This window comes from Lepus europaeus, chromosome 10 (assembly GCF_033115175.1).
Source record: "Lepus europaeus isolate LE1 chromosome 10, mLepTim1.pri, whole genome shotgun sequence".
Classification (NCBI taxonomy): Eukaryota; Metazoa; Chordata; class Mammalia; order Lagomorpha; family Leporidae; genus Lepus; species Lepus europaeus.
The window spans coordinates 50,425,987-50,452,163 of NC_084836.1; the positions used below are offsets into that span (position 1 = coordinate 50,425,987).

At 41.8% G+C, this 26,177-nt stretch overlaps 1 protein-coding gene across 2 annotated transcripts in view; it reads left to right on the forward strand.

The window, feature by feature from the left end:
- Positions 1 to 26,177, forward strand: part of PTPRB (protein tyrosine phosphatase receptor type B) — a 141,765-nt gene that overhangs the window by 73,181 nt on the left and 42,407 nt on the right. For both annotated transcript variants that reach the window (XM_062203225.1, XM_062203224.1), the window contains 11 exons: positions 2,776 to 3,039; positions 7,180 to 7,443; positions 7,958 to 8,221; positions 9,048 to 9,311; positions 12,787 to 13,056; positions 15,331 to 15,594; positions 16,907 to 17,170; positions 17,857 to 18,138; positions 21,681 to 21,959; positions 22,480 to 22,629; positions 24,698 to 24,941. In XM_062203225.1, the coding sequence (XP_062059209.1) occupies positions 2,776 to 3,039; positions 7,180 to 7,443; positions 7,958 to 8,221; positions 9,048 to 9,311; positions 12,787 to 13,056; positions 15,331 to 15,594; positions 16,907 to 17,170; positions 17,857 to 18,138; positions 21,681 to 21,959; positions 22,480 to 22,629; positions 24,698 to 24,941 (2,809 nt within the window). The remainder of the gene's footprint in view (positions 1 to 2,775; positions 3,040 to 7,179; positions 7,444 to 7,957; positions 8,222 to 9,047; positions 9,312 to 12,786; positions 13,057 to 15,330; positions 15,595 to 16,906; positions 17,171 to 17,856; positions 18,139 to 21,680; positions 21,960 to 22,479; positions 22,630 to 24,697; positions 24,942 to 26,177) is intronic.

The following is a 26,177-nucleotide window of genomic DNA, read 5'->3' on the forward strand; positions in this document are numbered from 1 at the left end:
TCCTTTGGGTAAATTCCAAGGAGTCGGATGGCTGGGTTGAATGATAGGGTTATATTCAGGTTTCTGAGGAATCTCCAGACTGACTTCCATAATGGCTTAACCAGTTTGCATTCCCACCAACAGTGGGTTAGTGTCCCTTTTTCCCCACATCCTCTCCAGCATCTGTTGTTGGTAGATTTCTGAATGTGAGCCATTCTAACCAGGGTGAGGTGAAACTTCATTGTGGTTTTGATTTGCATTTCTCTGATGGCTAGTGATCTTGAACATTTTTTCATGTGTCTGTTGGCCATTTGGATTTCCTCTTTGGAAAGATGTCTATTGAGGTCCTTGGCCCATCTCTTAAGTGGGTTGTTTGTTTTGATGTTGTGGAGTTTCTTGATTTCTTTGTAGGTTCTGGTTATCAACCCTTTATCTGTTGCATAGTTTGCAAATATTTTTTCCCATTCTGTCGGTTGCCTCTTCACTTTCCTGACTGTTTCTTTTGAAGTACAGAAACTTCTCCATTTGATGCAATCCCAAATGTTATTTTTGGTTTTGACTGCCTGTGCTTCTGGGGTCTTTTCCAAGAAGTCTTTGCCATTACCTATATCTTGCAGGGTTTCTCCAATGCTCTTTAATAATTTGATGGTGTTGGGTCGTAGATTTAAGTCTTTAATCCATGTTGAGTGAATTTTTGTGTAAGGTGAAAGGTAGAGATCTTGCTTCATGGTTCTATACATGGAAATCCAATTTTCCCAGCACCATTTATTGAATAGACTGTCCTTAATCCAGGGATTGGTTTTGGATCCTTGATCAAATATAAGTTGGCTGTAGATGTTTGGATTGATTTCTGGTGTTTCTATTCTGTTCCATTGGTCTATCCATCTGTTTCTGTACCAGTACCATGCTGTTTTGATAACAACTGTCCTGTAGTATGTCCTGAAATCTGGTATTGTGATGCCTCCGGCTTTGTTTTTGTTGTACAAGATTGCTTTAGCTATTCGAGGTTTCCTGTGTCTCCATATGAATTTCAGCATCATTTTTTCCAGATCTGAGAAGAAGGTCTTCGGTATCTTGATTGGTAATGCATTGAATGTATAAATTGCTTTTGGGAGAATGGACATTTTGATGACTTTAAGATTTATTTATTTATTTGAGAGGCAGAGTTAGAGGTCTCCCCATCTGCTGGTTCACTCCCCAAATGGATGCAATGGCCAAAACTGGACCAGTCCAAAGCCAGGAGCTTCATCTGGGTCTCCCACGTGGGGGCAGGGGCCCAAGCACTAGGGCCATCTTCCACTGCTTTCCCAGGTGCATTAGCAGGGAGCTGGATTGGAAGTGGAGCAGCCAGGACTCAAACGGGCACCCGTATGGGATACCAGCTCTGCAGACAGAGGCTTAACCTATTACACTACGGCACTGGTCCCAAGATAAAGAAGGAAAAAAAGATAAATATTGTGACTAAAAGTTCAACTTTAGGGGCCAATATTGTGGTGTAGCAGATTAAACTGCCACCAGCATCCCATATGAGCCCCAGTTCCAAGTCCCAACTGCTCCTCTTCCAATTCAGCTCCCTGTTAAGGTGATTGGGAAAACAGCAGCAGATGACCCAAGTGCTTGGACCCCTGCCATTCATTCTCATGAGAGAATTGGCTGGCGTTCCAGGCTCCTGGCATTGGTCTGGCCTGGCTCTGGCCATTACAGACATTAGGGGAGTGAACTATCACTCTGTGAACCATTATCTCTGTAACTTCGACTTTCAAATAAATAAATAATAAATCTTTTCTTTCAAAGAAGTTCATCTTTACATCTGTGTCCATATACATGGAATGGTATTATCAGACTTGTTCAATAGGATGCTGTTCTTAATTTTTGGTGATCTATTTGCAGTGTAAGGTAGACTTTGGGATTTAACTCACAAAATCAGAGCATCTAGCCAAATCCTGTCCGTTGTAGCTGAAATAGTAACACTGACAATAAGATGAAAATAGTTAGCTGAAATTAATCAACTAATGATGCAAATGGCAGTGCAGATCATTTTTTCCTGAAGGTCAATTAGGGCAATACTATTTACTGAGCACTTATTTCCCATACCTGGTACAATTTTATTCAGTATCACAATTGCTAATTTGCCATATATACATGTGACTTTTCCAAAATGTTTGCATATTTAAGAAATCGTAGGTTCTCAAGTGTTTGCTGCAGTAATCTCCCCGTTTAGTGATTGCCCTATTCACTCTCTCTAATCACAGTTGGTTCAGCTTCCACATTTACTGCCTTCGAGTGGCTTTTTCTTGCCACTAGAGGGCAGAAAATGCTTTGCAAAGGGAAAGAATGGCCATGCTAGTTGTGTTACTGTTCAGCACCCAGGCCAGGGAGTGCACAACTCATGGCATGCAAGATGGGAGCTATCTCAAAGTCTACAATCCCGAGAAAAGCCGTCGCACTCTTCATCTTTCTCCTCAAACATGTTTGCTTTCCTGATGAGTTTGGTTCAATTTATGTGGATTGCGCAAATGTTAGCTCCCTTTCCTACAGTGCGCCTCCTGCCACATTCACGTAAAAAATGCCTCCACTGAAAACCAATTCCTTAAGAATTTATTAGCAGCATCCTTATATTTATGAGGCATCCATAAGGTCTGCTGGCACTTGTACCTTGGTGCCTCTTCTGATTGATCTAAGGACACTCAGCTTTGAGCACTAAAGTGAAATCGTCAGATTTCGTTGACCTCCTATGTAATTGGATCTCCTGAGTTCATGGGTTTCTAACAGCCTTCTCCTCACTTTTAAAATCAGTCCCTTCCAGTGTGAGTGGAGTGACGGTGAACAACTCTGGCCGCAATGACTACCTCAGCGTTTCCTGGCTGCCAGCGCCGGGGGACGTGGACAGCTACGTGGTGGCGCTGTCCCATGACGGCATGCTGGTTCAGTCCCTTGTCATTGCCAAGTCTGTCAGCGAATGTTCCTTCAGCTCCCTCACGCCAGGCCGTCTCTACAACGTGACAATAACTACAAGGAGTGGCAAGTACGAAAATCATTCCTTCAGCCAAGAGCGGACAGGTAAGGATGCGAGAAGGTGCGGGTAGCATAGAACCCACTAGTCCTGTGGCCCAGGGCATCCCAGACTGTAGCAGTCCTGGAATAAGAGGAGGAGACGCAGCAGAGATCACAAGGCTGTCGTGGACTCCGTATTTCCACCCCAGAAACTCCGTGGGTAAACATTAGTTACTTTTGGAGTAAGAGCAACAGAATGTGGATGGCCTGAATTTATATTATAATCTACTATAATAACAAGCATATCAGGGTTGAGGTTGCTTCAAAAAGTCCATGGAAAACAGAATTGAAAAATAAGTTTGGGTGAAAAAACGTTCGAAACACATGCATAGTCTTTTTTCATAATACTCATTTTCAGCAACCTTTTGAAGATTCCCTACTATTTATGAGTTTCAAAGAGTTACATCAAAATAAACATTTTTATCCCATATTCCACTATTCCACAAACTTTTTAAGATTTATTTATTTAATTTGAAAGAGTTATACAGATAGAGAAGGAGAGGCAGAGAGAGAGGGGAGTCTTACATCCGCTGGTTCACTCCCCAATTGGCCGCAATGGCCGGAGCTGCGCTGAAAGTACCCTTGTATTTCCTTTTTGGGAGTACTTTTTGAATGCTAGGTCTGACTTCTCGTGTAACCCAACTAATTGCTATCAGTTCCTCTTTTAAGGCAGTTACTGTTATTCCCATTTTTACAGATCAAAAAAACAAAGTTTAGGAAGGTTAAGTCATTCACCCAACTGTTTACCTTGCTAAGCAACCATTAAATTTCCTGGTTTAAGCACAGTTCTGAATGGCTCCAGACCCTGCAAAGTTCTCTGTCCCCAAGTCCTTCCTGAAGTGTTCATTGGTGAAGGATACTATTCTACCTTGTTCACATAAGATGGAAATGTGGATCTGTATAGTTCTGGAACTAAGGAGCGAAAATCTTAGCAACTAAAATGAATATAGGTCATTAATATGTTGAAAAGAACTAGACAGTTTGTTTTCCTGATATTTATGCTGAAGTTCACATCTGAGATTTCTGCTTAAGTTTGGCATCAATATTTTGTTAAGTCTTTTCTACTGATAGAGGTTGATTTTTTTCACTTGAAAATGTCAGTTTTTCCAGGAAACTGGGACAATTGGTATCATCCTATTACCTAGAGTAGGACCTGGAGCCCAGTGGGCAGGCACTCAAAAAATATTTGTTGATAAATAATCAGAAATGACTTAGAGCACAGATTTTTTTTTTTTCACTTAGTGGTCCATGGGTGAACTTTAGAAATATAGTAGCCCCTGAAATTGTACATGAACTTGTTGGGAGAGGAAAGATATGTGTGATTGAGAGGAGTCCATTGCTTTTATCATATTTTATAGTTTCTGTGACTTGAAAAATGTTAATCACTGACTGATGTTGTTATAGAATGCTACCCTTCAAAGACTCCTTAGGATCACAACTTCTTCTCTGGAAATAAAGTCCCAGGAAGAAAGTATGACTTCTCTGAGCCCACATGGCCACTACACCTAAGTGATATAAAGTCAGGGATATAAAGAGATCATCTCTGTCTTCAAATATATGAAGGCTCATTATATTGATCATCACAATAATAGCTTAGAACTGAAAAGCAGACTTCCATTTACAAAGCATTCTTTGTCAGTCTCTCATTTGATCAACATGGAGCCTAAAAATCACCAGAAATTTGAGGATATGTCACCCAACTACCAATCCCTTCCTACTCATGAGCAATAATTCATGAACTTGTCCTGTCCATATGACATTAATATTGCAGGGCATTTTGCTAAAAAATTATCTAACTGTAAGAAAAGTGATTATTTAAAACATTCTATTGATTCTTTTGTCAGCATGAATTTGGCTTTGGAGCATAACTAACAGAGGCAAATCCTTGCTCTGACAAATCATCTTAACCAGAGAGACATGGCTGAGTTATTGTCTTGTTGATTTTGGCTCATTATCTTAATGCTCTTCCCTTTTCTCATGCTCTTGTTGAACACTTTGGGTGAAAATATCAGTATTTTTAATTCTGTACTGCATCATGTCATCGTGCAGCAAGGTAATTCTCACAAATTATCTCCAGTTCCACCTGTAGAGCCCCTTATTAACCTAGCATGGTATTCAGCCTGTTTTTCTTCCAGTAACAGCTGCTTTGCCTTCAGTAAGTTGCCTGGATTATTGACCTTTTTTAACCCATGCATACCATGTTTTAGTTTCAAGTAAATATCTTGAAGAAAGCATACTGGCCTTCCTCCATGTCTATGGTGATCTGTAATGCAATGCAAAAACTAATCAGTAAAGAATCCCATGGAAGATGCTAATGCAGGTGCTATGTTCTGGTATAGGAAGTGAGGCCACCCCCAGCAACACTGGAATTCCAGTTAGGGTGCCAGCTAGAGTCCCAGTTGCTCCACTGCCAATCCAGCTCCCTGCTAAAGAGGATGGTCCAAGTGCTTGGGCTCCTGTCAACCATGTGGGAGACCTGGAGCAAGCTCCTGGCTCCTGACCTTGTCCTGGCCCAGCCTGGCCTTTGTGGTCATCTGTGGAGTGAACTAGCAGATGGAGGATCTCTGTCTCCCCACCTCTTTAAAAAAAATGTTTATTTGAGGCAGATTTATGGAGAGAGGGAGACACAAAGAGAAAGGTCTTCCATCGACTGGTTCACTCCCCAAATGACCACAATGGCCAGAGCTGAGCCGATCCAGAGCCAAGAGCTTCTTTTGGGTCTCCCATGTGGATGCAGGGGCCCAAGGACTTGGGCCGTCTTCCACTGCTTTGTCAGTCCATTAGTAGAGAGCTGGGTCAAAGTGAAGCAGCAAGGTGGAGGCTTAACCTTCTACACCACAGCACTGGCCCCTAACTCTGACTTTCAAATAAATAAATCTGAAAGAAAAGATGCTAATGCAACTTGTAGATATGAGAAACATCATGAAAAATGTAGCATAGATACTGTATTAGTTAGGTTTTCATCACTAACATAATATCCAAAGCAGCCTAGCTTTATAAAGGAGAAAGGGTTATTTGGGTTCATGGTTCTAGGGGTTCCTAGTCCACGATCAGGTAGGCCCCATTGCTTCAGCCTCTGGTGATGGTATTCCTAGGTGACACCAAGCTTCACATGGCAAGTAGGAGCATGTATTTCTATGTAGTGTTTAGGTGGAGCCCCCACAATTGAATCCTGGTGGCTTCCTAAAACAACTCAACCCCATCCAATGATCTCCCAAAGGCCTCACCTTCAAACACCATAATTTGATTATGTTTCTACCCTCTTAGCATCTCTAACCTAAGAGTTTGGGGGCCAAATCTTTACTTCTTGGGCCTTTGGGAGACAGTCAACATCCAACCCATAGCAGATTTTATCACTTCAAGATGTGGAAAAAAAGACTTGGCCTCTGACTAGAGCAGAAATCCCTTAACATAGCCCAAACAGATGACACCTGCACGTATAGAGGATATACAGTAGCTTTGAGTTCGTAGTTTTTGATGCTTTTTCATTTATATAATAATGTCCAGTTATAACCAAAATAATGAACTGTGGCCTACTGTTGAATTAAAAATCAGCCCCAAATTAGAGTACCTTTAATACTGTGTTATCTAGTTAATAACTTTAATAATTTATTGTATTCATGAAAAATCACTACCTACAACAAAAGCTTGACTCCTGTGTTCTTCCTTCCTTGCTTTCCATCTTGTCTGATTGTATTGCACCTACATACAGCATCAACACTGTGAGTTTATCAGTTTTAGTTTTGTAAGTCAAATGCAAGTACAATGGTATTTATACTCTGGCCTTGATGTAGAATACCTTTATGTATTAACTGGCCATCCATGTTTTCTTTTCTGCCCCTTTTTGATTAATTATATTCTTATCACCTCATGAGTTACCAAGGTATGCTGTCATTTATAATACCTTCGCCATTCACGTTAATGTTCCATCTTACACAGGAAACTGTATGGGCAAACAACGGGATTCAGATGAATTCATAAGGTTCTGCTACAGAGCCATTTAATCACTCCATGTAGTGTAGCAGTCTTTTGCCTCCCAAAATGTGTAATCTAAAGCTTCAGTATTTTAAATGCAGACAGAAACCTGGGACCCATTGCTCACCCCCAACCACTAAGTGTTTAGCTGCTCTCTGTTGTCTTTTCCAGTGCCTGACAAGGTCCAAGGAGTCAGCGTGAGCCACTCGGCCCGGAGTGACTATTTAAAGGTATCCTGGGTGCACGCTCCGGGTGACTTTGACCACTATGAAGTTACCATTAAAAACAAGAACAACTTCGTTCAAACCAAAAGCATTCCCAAATCAGAAAATGAGTGCGTGTTTGTACAGCTAGTCCCTGGACGGTTGTACAGTGTCACCGTTAGTACTAAGAGTGGACAATATGAAGCCAGCGAACAAGCAAATGGGAGAACCAGTAAGTGGAATGCTTGCGAAACCTGATGATTGGTTGAGCTTGAAGGTCACCAAGTAGATAATTTATCAACAATTTAAATTTTCTCTTCTTACTGCTTAGTAAATTACAATCCCCATACACCTAACGTTGTTCCAGCAAGGTATGTCCTATAATTACAAAATATTTATTGGCAGGTAAGAGCAAGCTTAGTGAGGGAACAAGAAGTCTAAATGTTCCCCTTTGCTTCCCCGTCCTCCTGCATTGTGGCACTAAAATCTTACCTTCTCGCTTTATCTTATGATTGAGAACATAACTCATAATTATATTCTACCAACATGTTGCCCGTAAGATTTATGTCAGGAAAAAATCACAATTTTAGTGGTTGCTTCCAATTTTTCTTGTTTAATTACACATGAAGTAGTCTGAGTAGTTTATTTGGAGAAGGGGGAGAGAGATGCCAGTTCCTTGAATGTGGTTCATAAGTTACTGTGTAGGTAAATTCGGATCAAGTCCCTTTCCTGAATTGTCTCCCTAGTTCCAGAGCCTGTGAAGGATCTAACGTTGCGGAATCGGAGCACCGAGGACCTGCATGTGACGTGGTCACGAGCTGAGGGGGACGTGGACCAGTACGAGATCCAGCTCCTCTTCAACGACATGAAAGTGTTTCCTCCTTTTCACCTTGTCAACACTGCAACCGAATATCGATTCACCTCCCTCACACCAGGGCGCCAGTACAAAATTCTTGTCTTGACCATCAGTGGAGATGTCCAACAGTCAGCCTTCATCGAGGGCTTAACAGGTAACTCGAGATGCTGTTCTTGGACCTGAGTGCATACACTGGCACTTTGAAAGTTCCTGGAAAATGGAATTAAAAGTTTACTTGGGGGTAAAAAGACTTTGAGATCCACACATAGTTTGTTCATAATACACATTTTTCATGAAGTTTTTGAAGACCCCCTTGTATGCCTTGCACTAAAATAAACATATCTTGCAATTCCACTTTCCAAAAACTTGTTCAAAATACCACTCAAGGAGGGGACTTGAAAATGTGAGGCATCCTGGGTTTTTAAGTAGGGATTTGGAAGGCTAAAAGGAAGATGGCAAGAAGGGAAAGTTATCTTGACACAGACAGTGATATTGTCCAAATAAAGCATGACATGGGGAATGGGAGCAGCTCCCAGACAATAGCATGGAATGCTGAACTAGCTGGTGTTTGTGAGGCATACACAGGTGCACTGCTGTAACAGTTAACATTTCTCCACAAGTCACGATGCAAAGCTCTTCTCATCTACATTTTGTTCAATCCTCGCTGTTACCATCATTGTCATTTTTCTGACAAGGAAACTGAAACTTCTAGAGGTTACATAATTTTCCTATAGTCCCACAGCTTATAAAGGAGAGATCTAAGCAGCCCTTCACTGTCTCACAGGCATTGATCACCCTCTAGATTTCCTCTCTCAACTTCACAGGAGGCAGATACGTCTGAGAAAAATAGCAAACTGATGCTTTTTTTTTTTTTCATGTTCATGCTTTCAGAGAATGCCAGAGCATTGGAAACATGAAAAACTTTGGTTGAAAATTGTTACAGTTTGTTCTTGAAATGTTCACTGTATTTTCTCTTTTAGTTCCTAGCGCTGTGAAAAATATTCACATTTCTCCCAATGGGGCCACAGATAGCCTGACGGTGAACTGGACTCCTGGTGGGGGAGATGTTGATTCCTTCACCGTGTCAGCATTCAGACAGGATCAAAAGGTGGAGTCTCAGACAATCCCCAAGCACATCTCTGAGCACACATTCCACAGGCTGGAGGCCGGGGAACAGTACCGCATCGCCATCGCCTCGGTCAGCGGGTCCTTGAAGAACCAGATTGATGCGGTTGGGCGGACAGGTGAGTGTGCACCTGGAGCAGGGCCCAGTTGTAGAATGTGTCATTGTTCTCCATAATGGATCATAAGGGACTTAACCATTCACAAATCAAAAATCCCTAAGTTTATACAATTACAAGTGCCTGTCTCACTTAGAGATTTGCAAAATAAATCAAAGTATTTAGAAATCAAATCATCTGAATAAAATTTATACTTGCTCAAGGATGTTTTAAAAGCAGACTTCCATAGCTGTGCAGTGTCCAGAATTTCACCATTTTCTCAAAGTTCCTTAGGAAAGAATACATACCTAGGCTATCTGCTTTACCTGTAATAATAAAGAACAATTATCAAGTGTATGAGTAATATATGTTTTTAAATATCACTACTAATATATTATTTGTAAAGTAAACCCCAAAGACCTATGATAGGCCAGGCATTTAAAATGAGCTCGAGAGGTGGCCATTTGGCCTGGTGTTGAAGCCACCAGTTGGAATGTTGCATCTCATATTGGAGTACCTGGGTTGAGCCCTAGCTCCCTTCCCGATTCCAGCTTCTTGCTAATGTGCATCCCGGGAGGCAATGGTGATAGCTCAAATAGTTGGGTCCCTGCCACCCGCATGGCACAGCTGCATTGTGCTCCCGGTTCCCAGCTTTGGCCTGACCCAGTCCCAGCTGTTGCTGCCACTGGAGGAATGAAGCAGCAGATGGGCACTCTCACCGCCTGTCTGTGTGTCTGTCAAGTAAGTAAAAACTAAAATGATCTCTACTCATCCTACAAGGTAGAGATCATCGTCTCTATATGATAGGTGAAGAAAGTAAGGCTCAAAATGTTTATGAAACATTATCAAGGATACATGTAATAAGACCTAGAGCTATAATTCAAATCTCAATCTGCCTGGCTCCAAACCTCATGCCTCTCTGCCGTAATACAATATTTTTAGATATCTTCCATTCTCGTGACCACTTATTTAGTTGTGAGTCCCAGGGACTCTCTACCATTTCCTGCTATTCCTCTATTTTATGTCCATATCTGTATTCATATCTGTACTATTTTTTTAAAGATTTATTTATTTGAAAGAGTTACACAGAGAGAGAGGAGACGCAGAGAGAGAGAGAGACAGAGAGGTCCTCCATCTGATAGTTCACTCCCCAGTTGGCCACAATGGCTGGAGCTGCGCCGATCCGAAGCCAGGAGCTTCTTCTGGATCTCCCACGCGGGTGCAGGGGCCCAAGGACTTGGGCCTCTTCTACTGCTTTTCCAGGCCATAGCAGAGAGCTGGATAGGAAGTGAAGCAGCCAGGCCTCGAACCATCACCCTTATGGGATGCTGGCACTTCAGGCCAGGGCGTCAACCCACTGTGGCACAGCTGGTCCCTATCTGTACTATTTAACCTTGTATCAAGCACTGTGTTAGAAAGTGAGAATTCAGTGATAAGATAGCCCCTGGCCTCAAGAATCATAGGATCTCATGAAGATGTCAAATTACAACTACTGTACAACATGGTAAGGGCCAAAATAAAAGTCATTATGAGATGTTATGGCAGCAAACAAGAGTCAGGAAGGCTTCCAGGAGGAACTGAGGTTTAAACAGAGACTGAGAAATCTTTGAGGTGAAATGTAAACTTTCTTGGTGCCAGTAGGAAAAACAAAAGCCTGGAAGTGAAACGCAGCAGGACGCATCTCATGATCTACATACTACATAAAATGCTAGAGTAGAGAACGTGCACCCTCTGGCCAGCCAAGCAGATAGACTAAGTCATGCAGAGGGCCCCATGTGTGGCAAGATGTCTGAGAACTGCCGAGAGCCACTTAAGGGCCGCCGACATGGAAGTGCTGTGAGAATACATAGATACAGGGTGGAGTTTGAAACATGGAGAGGGAAAGAAGTCAGGGAGCTTGTCAAGAGACTGTGGCGATCACGGATGCAAGAAATGATTTTGTCTTAAGTTGTAGCACTGAAGAAGGAGAGAGTAGCTGAATTGAAGAGACAAGATTTAGAACACAGAAATGGTAGCTTGTGTTTGGATATATATGTAGAAGGAGCAGAGTAGCAAACTACGTTTTGTTTTTGTTTTTATTTTTCACCTGGACCAAAACTTAGGAACAACAGACAATGAGGAGATTCAGAAAGGGAGGTGAGTGTTGGGTGACTGGAGAACATCCAGGGAGAATGTAATTTGCAAAGACAGGAGAATGCTCTGAGCTGAAAGTTTAAATTTAGGAGCTATCACTGTGTGGATGGCAATCCAAACCACCAGAGGAGATGAAATCTCCTAAGGAGATTATATAGAACAGATTAAGGAGATTAGGAGGAAACAAACAAATCTCAGATCAGAAATATTATTAACAAATAATTCTACTTTGCTTTTACATCAGGGGCCATATAGTACAAATACTTTTAGCCCACTCTATTTGGGGGATCCACATCCATGCATTCAACTACTCACAGCCTGAAAATATTCAGGAGAAAAAATTTGCATCTGTACTGAGCATGTACAGCTTTCTCTTATCACTATTTTCTTTTTTTTTTTTTAATAGATTTCAACAGTTTAAGATTTTATTTTTTATTGGAAAGGCAGCATTAGAGAAAGTGGAGGAAAGACAGCGATCTTCCATTCGCTGTTTCACTTCCCAAACGGCCCCAACGGACAGGGGTAGGCCAAGCTGAAGCCAGGAGCCCCAAGACTCCTCTTGGTCTCCTCCATGGGTGCAGGGTCTCAAGGACTCAGGATACACTCTGCTGCTTTCCCAGGCTCACTAGCAGGGAGCTGGATCAGAAGTAGAGCAGCCAGGTCCCAAACCAGTGCCCATACGGGATGCCTGCATATGAGGCGGAAGCCCAACCTGCTACGCCACAATGCTGGCCCCTTGGCACTATTCTCTAAAGAATATAGTGTAACTATTTACATGGTATTTATATTGTATTGTAAGTAACCTAGTGATGATTTAAAGTAGATGGGAGGATGGGCATAGTTTCTGCAAATACTACACCATGACTTGAGCATCCAGGGATTTTTTTATGTCCAAGGGGGACCCAGAATCAGTGCCCCACAGATGCCAAGGGACAACTGTACCATTATTATGAGAATATTACTGCTTATGTCAAGAATTAAAATTTTTACTGGAGTTGATGTTGGGAATAAAAAGGAAAACAAAAGACATGCTCCAAGCATCTAAGCTACATTTGTTGTATGTAAATGTGTTCAGCATTCATCCATTATAGACACTATTCCACATTTATCAACATCTCTTACACTAACTTTTCCACCTGCTTGACTTTAAGATCCTGTCTAAATTCAGAGAGGAAATGGAAAATCAAACTAGCTATTCAGAGAATTCAAGCCAAGAAATACTTTCTCCTCTTTATATGTCAGTGCCACACACATAAAGCAAAGGCATTGTCCGTGATCAGCAGTTGACTCGGGAACATTCTTCTCCATCGATTGCTTTGCCCTAAGTGACAGAATCTGAATTGTCTGGCTTCTCTTGTTTCTGCAGTTCCAGCAACTGTACAGAGAATAACCGCAAGCAATGCATACAGCAGTGATTCCTTAATAATAAGTTGGCAAAAAGCTGTTGGTGTGGCAGAGAGATATGATATCCTGCTTCTGAATGAAAATGGAGCTCTTCTGAGCAACATGTCCGAGCCAGCCAGCGCCAAGCAGCACAAATTTGAAGATCTGACACCCGGCAAGAAATACAAGATACAGATCCTAACTGTGAGTGGAGGACTCTTTAGCAAGGAAGCCCAAACTGAAGGCCGAACAGGTAATTAGCACAAATTGATGTTTTCTACCAAATATCTCTGTCTACTGTTGTGTAAGAACTATAGGCTAAGAGGCATGAACAATGTTGAGAGCTGTTATAAGCAACTCTCCATATAGAGAGAAGGTAGAACATTCTATGCCAACAGACTAGCCTGTACAAAGGCCACGAGGTGTAAGAAGAAACAACCAGAACTTGTGGGCAGCTGTAGTGTGTGCTACATGATGGAAAAGTGAGTCCGGCAAGCTGGACTGGGGCCGAATTAGACAATGGCTGGTGGGCCTTCCTCAGGAGTATAATTTCCTTTTCTTTTTTTTTTTTTTCCTTATAAACATTGAGAAGGCAATAAAAATTTTTCAGCCACAGAGTAAACTTTTAAAATAAAAACATGTGCCTTCAGGAAGCTAAAAAACAGCAGTAGGCGTTTGGCCTAATGATTAAGATGCCAGCATCCCCTATCAGAGTGCCTGGATTTGAATCCTGGCTCTTCTCATTGATTCCAGCTTTCTGTTATTGCACATCTTGGGAACTGGCAGTGATGGCTCAAGTAATTGGGTCTCTGCTACCCATGTGAAGACCAGGGTTGAGTTCCCAGCTCCTGGCTTCAGCCTGGCCCTGCTCTGGCCATTGTGGGCATTCAGGGAGTAAACCAGTAGGGGGGAATGCACTCTCCCTCTCTCTCTCTCTGCTTCTCAAATCAGATGGCAGTGGATAACAGATTGAACAGAGAGAGGATCAAGAAGTAAGGAGACTCAATCATTCATTACTGAATACCTACTATATTCTAGCCACTGTTCTAGAAGCCAGACTGACCAAGATGAATAAGATAAACTTTCGTGGTCATGAAGCTTATCTGCTAATAGTGTAAACAGGCAATAAGCAAAAGAAATAAGTGAAAGATACAGCAGGTAGACAGTAACAAATGCCAGGGGGAAAATTAAAGCAGGACAGCAAGTGTTGGGGACTTACCATTTAAGGTAGTACAGTCTTCAAGGAGTTCCTTGAAAAGGTGATAATTGAGTAAAATTCTGCAAGAAGTGATAGAGACAGTCATGCAAATACTTGGGGAAGAGTACCTGCAAGCAGAACCAACTGCAAGGCAAAGACTCCGGGTGGGCTGTTGCTAGAGGAACAGCCAGAGGCCTGTGTGGCTGGGACAGAGAAAGCAAGAGCAAGGTGACAACAACAGTCAGAGGATGATAAGGGTCAAAAGCCAAATGACTGTGGGGCCCTAATGAAGAGCAGTGCATATAATCAAGAAATATTTCTGCATTAGATAAGGTGGCACTTGGAGGCTGAGCAGATGATCGATAGAGGTAAGGATTTCAGAGTTTCCACCGGGGGTGTCTGGTAGAAGGTGATGTAATTAATTGAAATAAGAGAAGCAGGAGGAAGAAGAATCGAGGAGACTTCCACAGGGTCTAGATCTATATTGAGTCAGCTATCTGAATGACTTGCAAAGAGAGAGAACCACAGACAATTGGAAATACGGCCGTAAGCTGCAAAGAGAAGCGAGCCAAACAGAAAGACTTGGGTTGAAATGTTGGTTCAATGCAAAAAGTGGATGAGATTGATGGCTCAGCTAGTATTATAGAATGGAAAGGGGACAAAGGGTTGAACCATGGGAAACATCAACTTCTAGTGGCCTAGATAACGAGAGGAAAAAACAATTCTGAGAAAGAGTTTGGGGTATAGAGAGGACTCAAGCATTTCCATCAGCACCTGAAGATTTTGAAGCAATCAGGCAACATCTGTGCCAGCAGTTGGGAGGCAGGTCTTTTCCCGGAGTGCCTGACCACCATGCCAACAGGTAGCACTGAGCAGGGTTTTGCAACCCTAATACAAATTTTATAAATGGTTCGGCCTTCTCATTGTTTCTCTTTCCCACATCCCTAAATCCACTCTCCTGGGCTGTTTGCTTTTCTCTTTCCCATCCACTTTCTTTCCCCCAGTGACCACTGCTTAGCTGTCAGCTGCTGCTAAGAAGTAGGTTTTTTATCTCTAATCTTGTTCTTACTGTTAGAAAAAGATTTAGTCATACAGATCAGATAAATATTCAATATTTACCCCAAAAATGACTGAAAATAATTCCTTATGCCTGTTTTTTTAGTTGTCTTATGACTTTGTTTTTAATAAAGTTGATAATTGTAGCATATGTCTCTATTTTTGAAGGCAGGGACAATGTGGTTTTGGTTGCTGCATATCCATCCAGGTGTTAATTCTAGGTGGTGTCAGGCCAAAACTCATTCTCGTTCCCTCAATCCTTGACTTTTCCAGTCCCAGCAGCTGTCACCAACCTGAGGATCACAGAGAACTCCACTAGGCACCTGTCTTTCAGTTGGACAGCCTCGGAGGGGGAGCTCAATTGGTACAACATTTTTCTGTACAACCCAGATCGAACTCTTCAGGAGAGAGCGCAAGTTGACCCCCAAGTCCAGACCTTCTCTTTCCAGAACTTGCTGCAAGGCCGGATGTACAAAATGGTGATTGTAACTCACAGTGGAGAGCTATCTAATGAGTCTTTCATGTTTGGCAGAACAGGTAAGACCCACGTGCAAGCAGTAATGTACAGCAAGGGGATTGTCCCAGGATTCACTGCTTTTTGAGCCTAAAGCAGACCTTGGACATTATATAAATAATGTGTGGGCAATTTTTACGTTGGCATCTGTGTTTTTGATTCATGGGGCATAATGAAAAATGAATCTCAATCCTCTACTTGCCACAAACTGTACAGGAGGGTTGTAACCTAGCGTGATTCTATTCAAGTTATGCCCTCCTACTTCCTAGGTGAAATAGAATAGAGGGATGGTCCAGAGAAGGGCAACCACCAACGGAAATGCAGCACTAGATGGAACAGAAACAAAGGGCTCCAGGAAAGAGGAGGGATTTCTCTGTGGCACAAATAAGAAATGAATTCACTTCCTTTCCTACATTCTGAGTCTTTTTTCCCCATTCAGTTTTTTGCCATTTGTCCATAGTATTTGAGTGTTCTTCCATGCCAGGCACATGGCCCACTGCTGGGATACAACAGAAAACAAGGCAAACAATGCCCCTGACCTCAGAGAGTGTGGGCAGCCATTGTCAAGGGAGAGGATTTTGGAATGCCTTAGCTTCTGTGATAAAATGAACAATGCGTTGTGATTGAGAGACAAGACCCTCCTTTAGACAGAGAAGGCATTTCAGCTAAAACCTGAAGGTGAGGGAAACCATAGGAAGACCACAGTGTCAGAGCAGTCTGCCTTCCGAAGGGAATGACGTGGAGCAGTAACACGCCCAGGCCACAGAAGTGCCTATGAGTTACCATCTCCAGAGCAGTGCGCCCTCTGCACATCTTCTAGTACCTGCTAATTAACATTTCAAGTTGGGGGCCAGTGTCCTCACTCTCCAAAGACAGACACTGCCCAAACACCTGAGACAAGGGGTCTTTGACTTGTTTATGCAGTGGTAGGAGACACTCTCCACACTTCTTTTCCTAATGAAGATTTGCATGTACAGGTTTTGGTAAGAGCCTGAGAGAACTGAGAGCGTAAAGGCAAGCAGAAAGGAACTAAAGAGACTCAGAGAGGGAATGTCAAGATGGCAGATGGCAGTGGGATGGGCCAGCTGGAAAGAGCTGGAAACTTTATCAATATTTCATGGGTCTTTTATAAGCAAAACTACTAACTTATTGTGAAGACGTATTTCATAGGGTGTCAAGAATATAGAAGTCACCACCTGTTTCGTTATGTGTTAGGTTGCACCACACCTGCCTCTACAATGCATACTGCACACCCTTATGCCCAACACAGCTCACGGTCTCACCAATGCCTTTGCTTCTGTGTTGTTCTCAGTACGAGTTTTTCTTCTGTTTCAGTCCCGGCCCCTGTGAGCCATCTCAAGGGATCTAATCAGAACATGACAGATAGCCTTTGGTTCAGCTGGAGCCCAGCCCCTGGAGACCTTGACTTTTACGAGCTGATTCTCTACAATCCCAATGGCACAAAGAAGGAAAACTGGAGACACAAGGACCTGACAGAGTGGCGTTTTCATGGGCTGGTCCCTGGAAGAAAATACACACTGTGTGTGGTAACCCACAGCGGAGACCTCAGCAATCAGGTCACAGGGGAGGGCAGGACAGGTAAGAAGCCCAGTGCTGGTGGGAAAACAGCTACCAAAGCTACATTTTAATCATGATTTCAGTGACAAGAAATAAACCCGATAATGACATGCTGCACACTAGCTCCTGAACTTGGGAAGGCACTGTTGAACAAAGGATAACAAGCAAAGACTGGTCAAAAAGAAGTCCTTAGTTTAACTGCCAGTTATCTATATCAGTGGGGCAGATCATTGAGCATCTCTTAGCCCCAGTTTTCTTATCTCTAAAATGGGGAACAATCTATACATCATCATTGTGTTAATTAGTAGTTCTTCCTCGGTATTTTCATGTCCCAGACACATAGATGATACTAGTACCTTTATGCCATCCTGGGCCAATCAACATGCTATCTATTTTGAGATATACCTATGCATGGACTCCAGCCCTGGCACCCACAAAATCTGCTAGAATCAATACCTCACACACTTGTAACTCATTTGGTGTACACTTGTGCTCCCTGGGACTTTGGCTGTGAATCTTAAAGAAAAGATACTATTGAGCACTGCTTTCAGGTGCTTTGTGTAAGTTTAAACAAGAAAACTCTTACCACAAATTATTATTATCTCTTTCTACAGAGTACATTAAACATGTCTGATACTGCTCAGCGGCCTTATGTTTGTTATGCCATGGATATGATCATGTGATTTTTCTCTTTCTTGTATGTACAGCTCCAGCTCCTCCCAGCCTTTTGTCATTTGCTGATGTTTCAAACACATCCTTGGCCATCACCTGGAAGGGGCCCCCAGACTGGACAGACTACAATGACTTTGAACTGCAGTGGCTCCCCAGGGATGCACTCACAGTCTTCAATCCCTACAGCAACAAAAAATCTGAAGGACGCATTGTGTATGGTCTCCGCCCAGGGAGATCCTATCAGTTCAGTGTCAGGACTGTCAGTGGTGACTCCTGGAAAACCTACAGCAAACCAATTTTTGGATCTGTGAGGACAAGTATGACATGTTTTGCTACTCTTGATTCTGAGATGGAGTGAGAGGATTATATGTTCAACATCTTATTCCAATGAGGCGTGGTTGAAATCCACATTTTTACTTGGAATTGGCTGCATTTGAATTCAGGCAGAAGTCTATGTAGATTTTTTTCCCACTCATTCAACATTAACATCAATGGACAATAAAGAATGTGCCTTCATGGAACTTACAATTGGTTGGGAGGTACTATCATTAAACAGACAATTTTGAGTGTGATGAGGGAAGTAAATGGCACTATAAAAACACAGGTGAGGCATCTGACCTAAAACAAGGGCATTTCCTGGAAGATGAAATATCCAAATTAAAACCTAAGGGAAGACCAGGTAGAGGCAGGCAAAGAAGTAGAAAGTATTCTAAGCAGAGAGAATAAAATATTCCAAGATCAGGAAAGAAAAAGAAAGCTCTGCTGATAGGGAAACAGAAGTTTAGTTGGCCAGAGCACCAAAGGTGAAAATTAAGAGAATCAGATCATAAAATGTCTCTTGTGCATGCTATCAACCTTGAACTAGGTTCTAAACCAAATGGAGCCACTTACTTTCAGCAGAGATACTATGATTACGTTCATACTTTAGAAAGCCACTCTGAGTATAGTGTAGAGAATAAATTGAAAAGAACCAAACTAAAAGCAAAGGAATCAGTTAAGACATCTCACTGTACATCTTACAGATAATAATGCTTCAACAACAAAACATATGCCAATTTCTTCCCAAAGGCATTTGGGAATCAATACAACAAACTAAAAGAAACCAAGGTTTCAACATAGCAACTTCAATCCAAATTTTTTTTTTTTTCCAAATTATCCAGTATGGGTAGCTTCCATGATCAGATCAGATCAGGTAGTTTTGTCAGCAACCAATAATACATAGCTGACAAACAGAAATTGAAGGGCATAGTCATTTCATTTACTCAGTAAGCATTAATGCTGGAACAGGTACATCTGGTGCTCCATATTGTATTCACAGATCAGTTTTGGATCAGTCGTGTGCCAAGAGAAACACATGAACAGGAACTAAGAAATTTGAAACACGCCCAGGATGAGTTTTCAGAAGCCTGTTGTAGGCTGGGTTATCTAATCCATTAAGCAGAGCACCACGCTGAGAGGTTGGAGCAAATTTCCATGTTATTCTTTCTATGAATTATCATAATTAGGGAATAGGTAGGATGTTTTGAAAGGCCTTCTTCAAGACTAAAAGAGAAAGGTGGCAAGGTGTCTCAGCTGTGAGTTGGTTTGAAAGGAGTACAACAGATTGATAAACAGTTAATGTTTGAAAGGCACAATTGTTGTTTGCCTCAAGAGCCAATCCTTCCCCTCTCTTGAAAAATACTGTGTTGACTTTTTTGCTAAATTACTTCAACTAACCTCTTGTGACTTGGTTGACATTTGTAGAACTTATTATGAAACAAGAATTGATTAATCGTGTTTCAAATTTGTGCCTTTTTAGGACAAATGTTGTTACTAAAAAGTGTGTGTCAAGAGAAGGTGGGCTGATTTCTAATTCAAGACGCTAGGTACTATCATTGCAATGGGCTACTACTAGGTCTACACATAGTTACTCAAAAATCATCTATTAACAGATTCTTCATGAGCTGAAGAATGATCTTTTGTACAAGAAGGGCCAAGGTACCAACCTCTCAGGCACACAGAGGCCCATGCTTAAGAGACCACATACTTGGTTTAATTCTCTGCTGTTAATGTTTTGAAATTTAATTTTTGAGTAACAGGCATCACATTCTCATTTGGCATTAGACCCTGAAAATTATGTAGCCAGCCCTATCTAAATGGTTTATGAGTGGACAGATTATTTCAAATCCAGGATATTGGGGAGGTAGAGAAAAGAAGATAAAATTTTAAGACAAACCATTAAAAGCCAACAACAAAATAGAATGGTTTTCCCTGTTTGATCTCCTTAAAGCCAAACATAACTGCCTTTTTCCTTATTTTTCTGTTTTATTTTTAAACTCAGGGACAGAGAGACAGGCAGACAGAGATAGAGAGGGAGCTCTCTTTGCTGGCTCACTCCCCCAAATGCCCACAATGGCCTGGACTGGTCTGGACTGCACTAGGCCAAAGCTGAGAGCCAGAAATGCAACTTGGATCTCCCCTATGGGTCACAGGAATCTGTCCACACCAGCAGGAAGCTGGAGTTAAGGTTAAAGTGCCAGAGCTGAGTATCAAATCCAACCACTCCAATATGGGACATGGATGTCTTAACTGCCCTCTAAACAGCTAGGCAAAGTGTTTCCCTATGCCTTATTTTTTAAACCCCTCCTCATAAAGCCCAATGGTTTTGTGAGCCTTTTTGATAGGTTGACTTTTGATAGAGGACTATGGCCATCTGAGAATTGGTACTGTACTGAGTGCAATGTCAACAGAACAATGGGCTTGCCGCCTTTTAAAGTGTGCTATCAAAGCATTCATCTCCTGAAGTGAAATAGGATGGTCAAGACCTAGCTTTTCAAGTTCTAGTCCAGAGCCTGGTGTTCCTCAAATTCCCAGGCAGAGGAGGTAAGCAAGGGAAGGAATGGGGGTCGTAGTGATGATGTCTGTACTCCAGCACAGCATCTTTTCCTTCTACGCACATTTAAAAGCCCAGGACCAGAGACCCTCCATTCTCACATAGTGAGGCTCTGGGAACTTGCTTACATGGCTCAGCTGCTAGAATTAAAAATTGAAAACTACTTATCTAAACTCTACCTTTTTCAGATTGAATCTTATTGTTGTGTCATACACAACAAGAAGTAAGATCAGCTGCCTTTCCTGAGTCCCTGCTGTGTGTCAGCCACTCTGCAAGGCAGACAAAAGTGAATGACAACAGAGAATAGGAGACAGAACACCATGACATACCATGGGCATTCCTGAGCAATTTCAGGGCTTAGAGCAGGGTGTGTGAACAGGGAGGGGCAGGCAAAGAATGGAGGGAGACAGAAGGCAACAAATCAGTTACACCTCTTCATCATTTCCTCATTGAAAGAGCTAGCATATATGAGTAATCAAACTAGACAACCGCTGTCCTAGGTTGCTGGCTGGCTGTGTGTCAAACAAATTGAATCTTTGCAATAATGATATTAAGTAGATACTCTTAATCTCCCCATTTTGAAGATGAGGTAGAGACATCAAGTCAGTGGGCCAAGAGTACGCAGTTAGAAAATAGAATTTGTGTTCAGGGTGGCTGAGCTACACTTTTAACCTCTAGCTGCTCTGCCTCATCTTCTACCTTCTGCCACTTGATCTCAGTGTCCTGTGCACATTTGTGTTTCCAAGCATCCTGTCACTTGACAATTTTCTAAAGAAACAACATTTTAACTTTTTATGCTTTCCAAGAGGGATCTGGCAGGAATAACTTATCTTGAATCCTCATGAGAACTTTTTCCTGAAAAAAGTAATCCAAATAGATTTTTGATTTTAGAACAATTTCTTTAGATCTCAGAACTAAGTGGATGCTAAAGAACTGAAAACAATGTGTCTCTAGCGTTCTGAAATATGTCTCTTCTCTGCCCTTTAGAACCAGACAAGATACAAAACCTGCATTGCCGCCCTCAGAACTCAACGGCCATTGCCTGTTCTTGGATCCCTCCCGATTCTGACTTTGATGGGTACAGCATTGAATGTCGGAAAATGGACACCCAAGAAATTGAGTTTTCCAGAAAACTGGAAAAAGAGAAATCCCTGCTCAACATTATGATGCTGGTGCCACATAAGAGGTACCTGGTATCCATCAAAGTGCAGTCAGCTGGCATGACCAGTGAGGTGGTGGAAGACAGCACTATTACAATGATAGATCGTAAGTGTATCCTAGGGTGTGCATGGGGCAAAGGGGCTTTGTGTCTTTCTCTTTTAAGACAATCACTACTGCTCACTGGCATGCAGTTCACTTGTAGCCTTTTCTGTAGTCACTTCCACGAAATGGAAACATATCTCTGTGCAAAAGATCCTGAGAGCAAACTAATTAATTGATACTAAAGTACTTGAATGAATTAGGATTTAAATGCATCACTTTGCCTGGTACAGTTAGAGCTATAATGGGGCTTTTAAGCAATTTGATGCTACAACTTCAGGAAATCCTGCTTAGGAGCTGCCCCTTTCATTAGGTTAATATACATACCACTGGCAAATCACTCTCTACCTACCTCCTGTCAGGAGAAGACAAGAGTTTCTTGATGATAAACTTTAAGTACACACCCACACTCACATTTGCTCTCACATACCTTTGTGTGTGCAGTCCTTCATCTCACTGACTGTTATTTATCATGTGAAAGCAGAGCTGGGGCCCCTCTTAGTCCCTTTCCTACCTCTTTTTCCAGGCCCTCCTCCTCCACCTCCACATATCCGTGTGAATGAAAAGGAGGTGCTAATTAGCAAATCTTCCATCAACTTTACTGTCAACTGCAGCTGGTTCAGTGACACCAATGGAGCTGTGAAATATTTCACAGTGGTGGTGAGAGAGGCTGATGGTAAGTTCCTACAAATTAACTAACTCTACCATAAGACAGAACTGCTTTTCAAAAGGTCAGGGGAGGGCTTTTTCTATGAAAGTCTTTAAGAGTAGAAAACTTAATTTTATGTCATTGAGCTCCATCTCTTTTGTATACAGAGAGATTTAACAAGAAACTGCTTAAAGACTCATTGGCAATAAAGCCTATTATTGTCTGGGTTTAATTAGTGAATGGGAGAATAATAGCAGCTACAAAAATAATTACAAAAATCATTTAATGAGCCCTTACTGTGTGCCAGGCACTGTTGGAAGTCTGTTGCACCTGATTTGTTTAAGTATCCTCATGTCTCATGCAGTCTTGGTCATTATTCTTTACTATTAAATAGCAATATGCTTCAACTCTTTCCTTTCCCCATCTCAAATACCTCAAACAACCATATACTCCCAAATCACCTATCAATTGATAGAAGTATCCAAAAGCCTGGAAGAAGGAAAAGATGTTCATGAGAAACATTCCTTCTTACTCTACCAATTTCTGTAGTTACCTAAATTATTTCATTCCCTACCTAATTCTTACCAACTGGACAAATACTAGTTAATATTATCACAACATTGCAAAATACTAAGTGTACTCTTTAAAGCTGATTATATGTATTTGTCAAACTATCTGTACTAGGGATGTATTGGAACCATGCATGTCCATTATATATTTACCATTGAGCTTGGGTATGTTATTTCTCCAAATGATGTTCATGGCATTAATATTTTATATACAAAATATGCTTGTGTTTATTTCATATAACTTCCTTATATATTTTACTTTCTTTATATTTTTCAAAATTACTTAAGTTGTGAACATGAGTTTCTTAAGTATCCCTGACAATTTATATATGCATTTGTGAATAATAGAAATACTGGAGCAATTTCTAGGCTAAATAATATTTTAATCTCACTGGGATAACTAACCATCTTTGCACTTTCACATTGTATGTAATTGTTCGAAAGCTGATAATGAAATAATTCTAAAGGTGAGCGGTGCATCCCAGATTTCCTCATACCTCATAAATGCAGATAAATTGGTGAGCTGTGCAAAGACTTTACATGTAATTAGACTGCAATGATGTATTTTTTTTTACACTACATGATTATAAGGCTGTAACCAAAAAGAAGGCTCACTCCAAAAAGGAGCCTTGTGTTCTCCAGCCAGTGGGTTTCTATGATCAATGTCCACAGAGGTGGACTGTAGTAATCTGGTAACCTAAGATAACACTCCACTTGTGTAAATATCATTTATAACATATACACTCAGCCTAAAGGCAACATTCCTTCTCAACTACTGCCAACAAAATATTTCCAAGATCTACTCATTATAAGGAAATTGTATTAAACAAGAGTCCAGGATACTGCAATGAACCCCCATGATATCACTGCTTGAAGTTCATTGTAAATGATATCTCTACAGTATTTATCTTCCCAATTATACTTTTCTCCAGCCAACATCAAAACTCGGTTGCAGTGCCAAAACACACAGCAGGCTGGGTGGACAGGGGAAGAGTTCTGGGAAAGGCTCGGAGTGAGGGGCCAAATTTGAGCCAGGATTAGGCTGTGCTCAAGATAACAGAGCCACACGCACGTGCAGTGTGCCTTGGGGGACAACTGTTCTGGCCTGGGACGTGGTTTCTCTTATCTTTTCCCCTATTTTCTCGGTCATGGGGGTTTCCTTATTAGCTCAACGACAGTGGTTATTGGCAGATTGAGTGGGTTGGCTCCCACAATGGGGAGTCATCCAACTTTGTGGAGTTGTGGCCCACATATCATTACATGATGCAAAAAGCTACCTCATTTTATTTCCCTTCCTAGCAAAATGATGGTATATGTGCATGCATATAGAAAACTACATTCTGTTTATTTTTATTTTAGAAAAAGTGAATTCAAAGCAGTTTCATCAGGATAGTGTCACAATACCCTCTCGAGATCACCTCTAGGGATGACCAGAGACAGTGGCTAAGGAAGCAGCCTCAGAAATGGAATTGAAGTCATTGAAGTGACAAGAAAGGCTGTCCTTAACTGTGGGTTTTCTTCTTCAGGCAGCGATGAGCTGAAGCCGGAACAGCAGCACCCTCTCCCTTCCTACTTGGATTACAGGCACAACGCCTCCATTCGAGTGTATCAGACGAATTATTTTGCCAGCAAATGTGCTGAAAGTCCTGATAGCAATTCCAAGAGTTTTAACATTAAGCTTGGAGCGGAGATGGAGAGCCTGGGTGGGAAATGTGATCCCAATCAGCAAAGATTCTGTGACGGACCACTGAAGCCACACACCGCCTACAGGTTAGATGCACTGCTATCGTTTTGCCAGAAGGGATATGCTACGTTACTAGCTGTGTATGGGCTACTGTAGATTAATAACCTGTATTACAAGAGTACTCTACACTGGACTGGGTAATTTATACAAGTTGTCTTCCTTTTACAGGTAATGTGTAAAGAGGGCCTTTAGCTTTGTGCAAAAACTCCAATTCATTATGTGAAGAAGTGAAGGCTCTTAAAAGATTGTTCTTTCTCCTACAGTTTCTTTATTATGAGGCAAATTATTTATGGTGTTTATCACTGTGAAAATATCCAAACAGAAAGACTGAGTTTAGGAGCCCCAGTTAACATGAGGTGACATCTTCTACTTTAAGAGACTACTGGAATTATACTTGTTTACTTTCTAAGTCTTATGGCAGGTAAAAATGAAAATGTTCTGTGAGACAGACAGAACCCTTGAAGGGAAATGACCCTTTAATGAATGGAGGCACCGTTTCCTCCCTGTGAGATGACAAATGAAAAGAAGTGGTTTGGCTTTGCTGCCAGGGCACACCATTGCAGCCAAGAAGCCCTACCAACCCTATGAAATAGCAGTGCTCCTCTTTGAGTGATGTTCCCAGAAAGCAGGTACAAGCATGTTGGTACATCCCAATCAGGATCCTCAAGGGAAAGAGACCCAAGCTAGCACTTGGATAAAAGGGTACAGACATCCGATTTCTGTGAGTGAAGTTCCTTCTCTAGTGAGTGTTGCCAAGCGGATATCCAACCAATATGGCAGTCAGGTTCTCAATAGTCAGTGTCCACACTGAGGCCTTGCTGACTGCTAAGTATTTTGAGCATCACTCCTGGATCTTAGTTCAAAACAAAACTTTCCCGGCAGCTCCGAAAGGAGATACTGACGTAACCAGAGAGTTTTAGCCCCTCCCTCACATCAACAAAGTAGGCAGATGGCTTTCCTGAAACAAGACTCACTTCAGGCAGACATCTGACATCTGCCTGTGCCCAGGATGCATCACAAGCTTTCTGTGGTCTCCCAGGCAAGGCCAACACTAACTGGGAGAGAGGAGCTCTTGACAGAGCAAGGGGGGAACCTAAGAGCTATCACAGAGAGTTTCTCTAAGAATTAAGAGATGCCTCAACTCCTTGGTGATTAGGCTTAAGGAAACTTACACACAAGTCTCCCAAGGGCTGTTTTCTCTTTTAGAGTTGGAAAATTGAGGCTGTTTCTGTTTGTTTGCTCATGGAGCAGGAAGGCAGGAA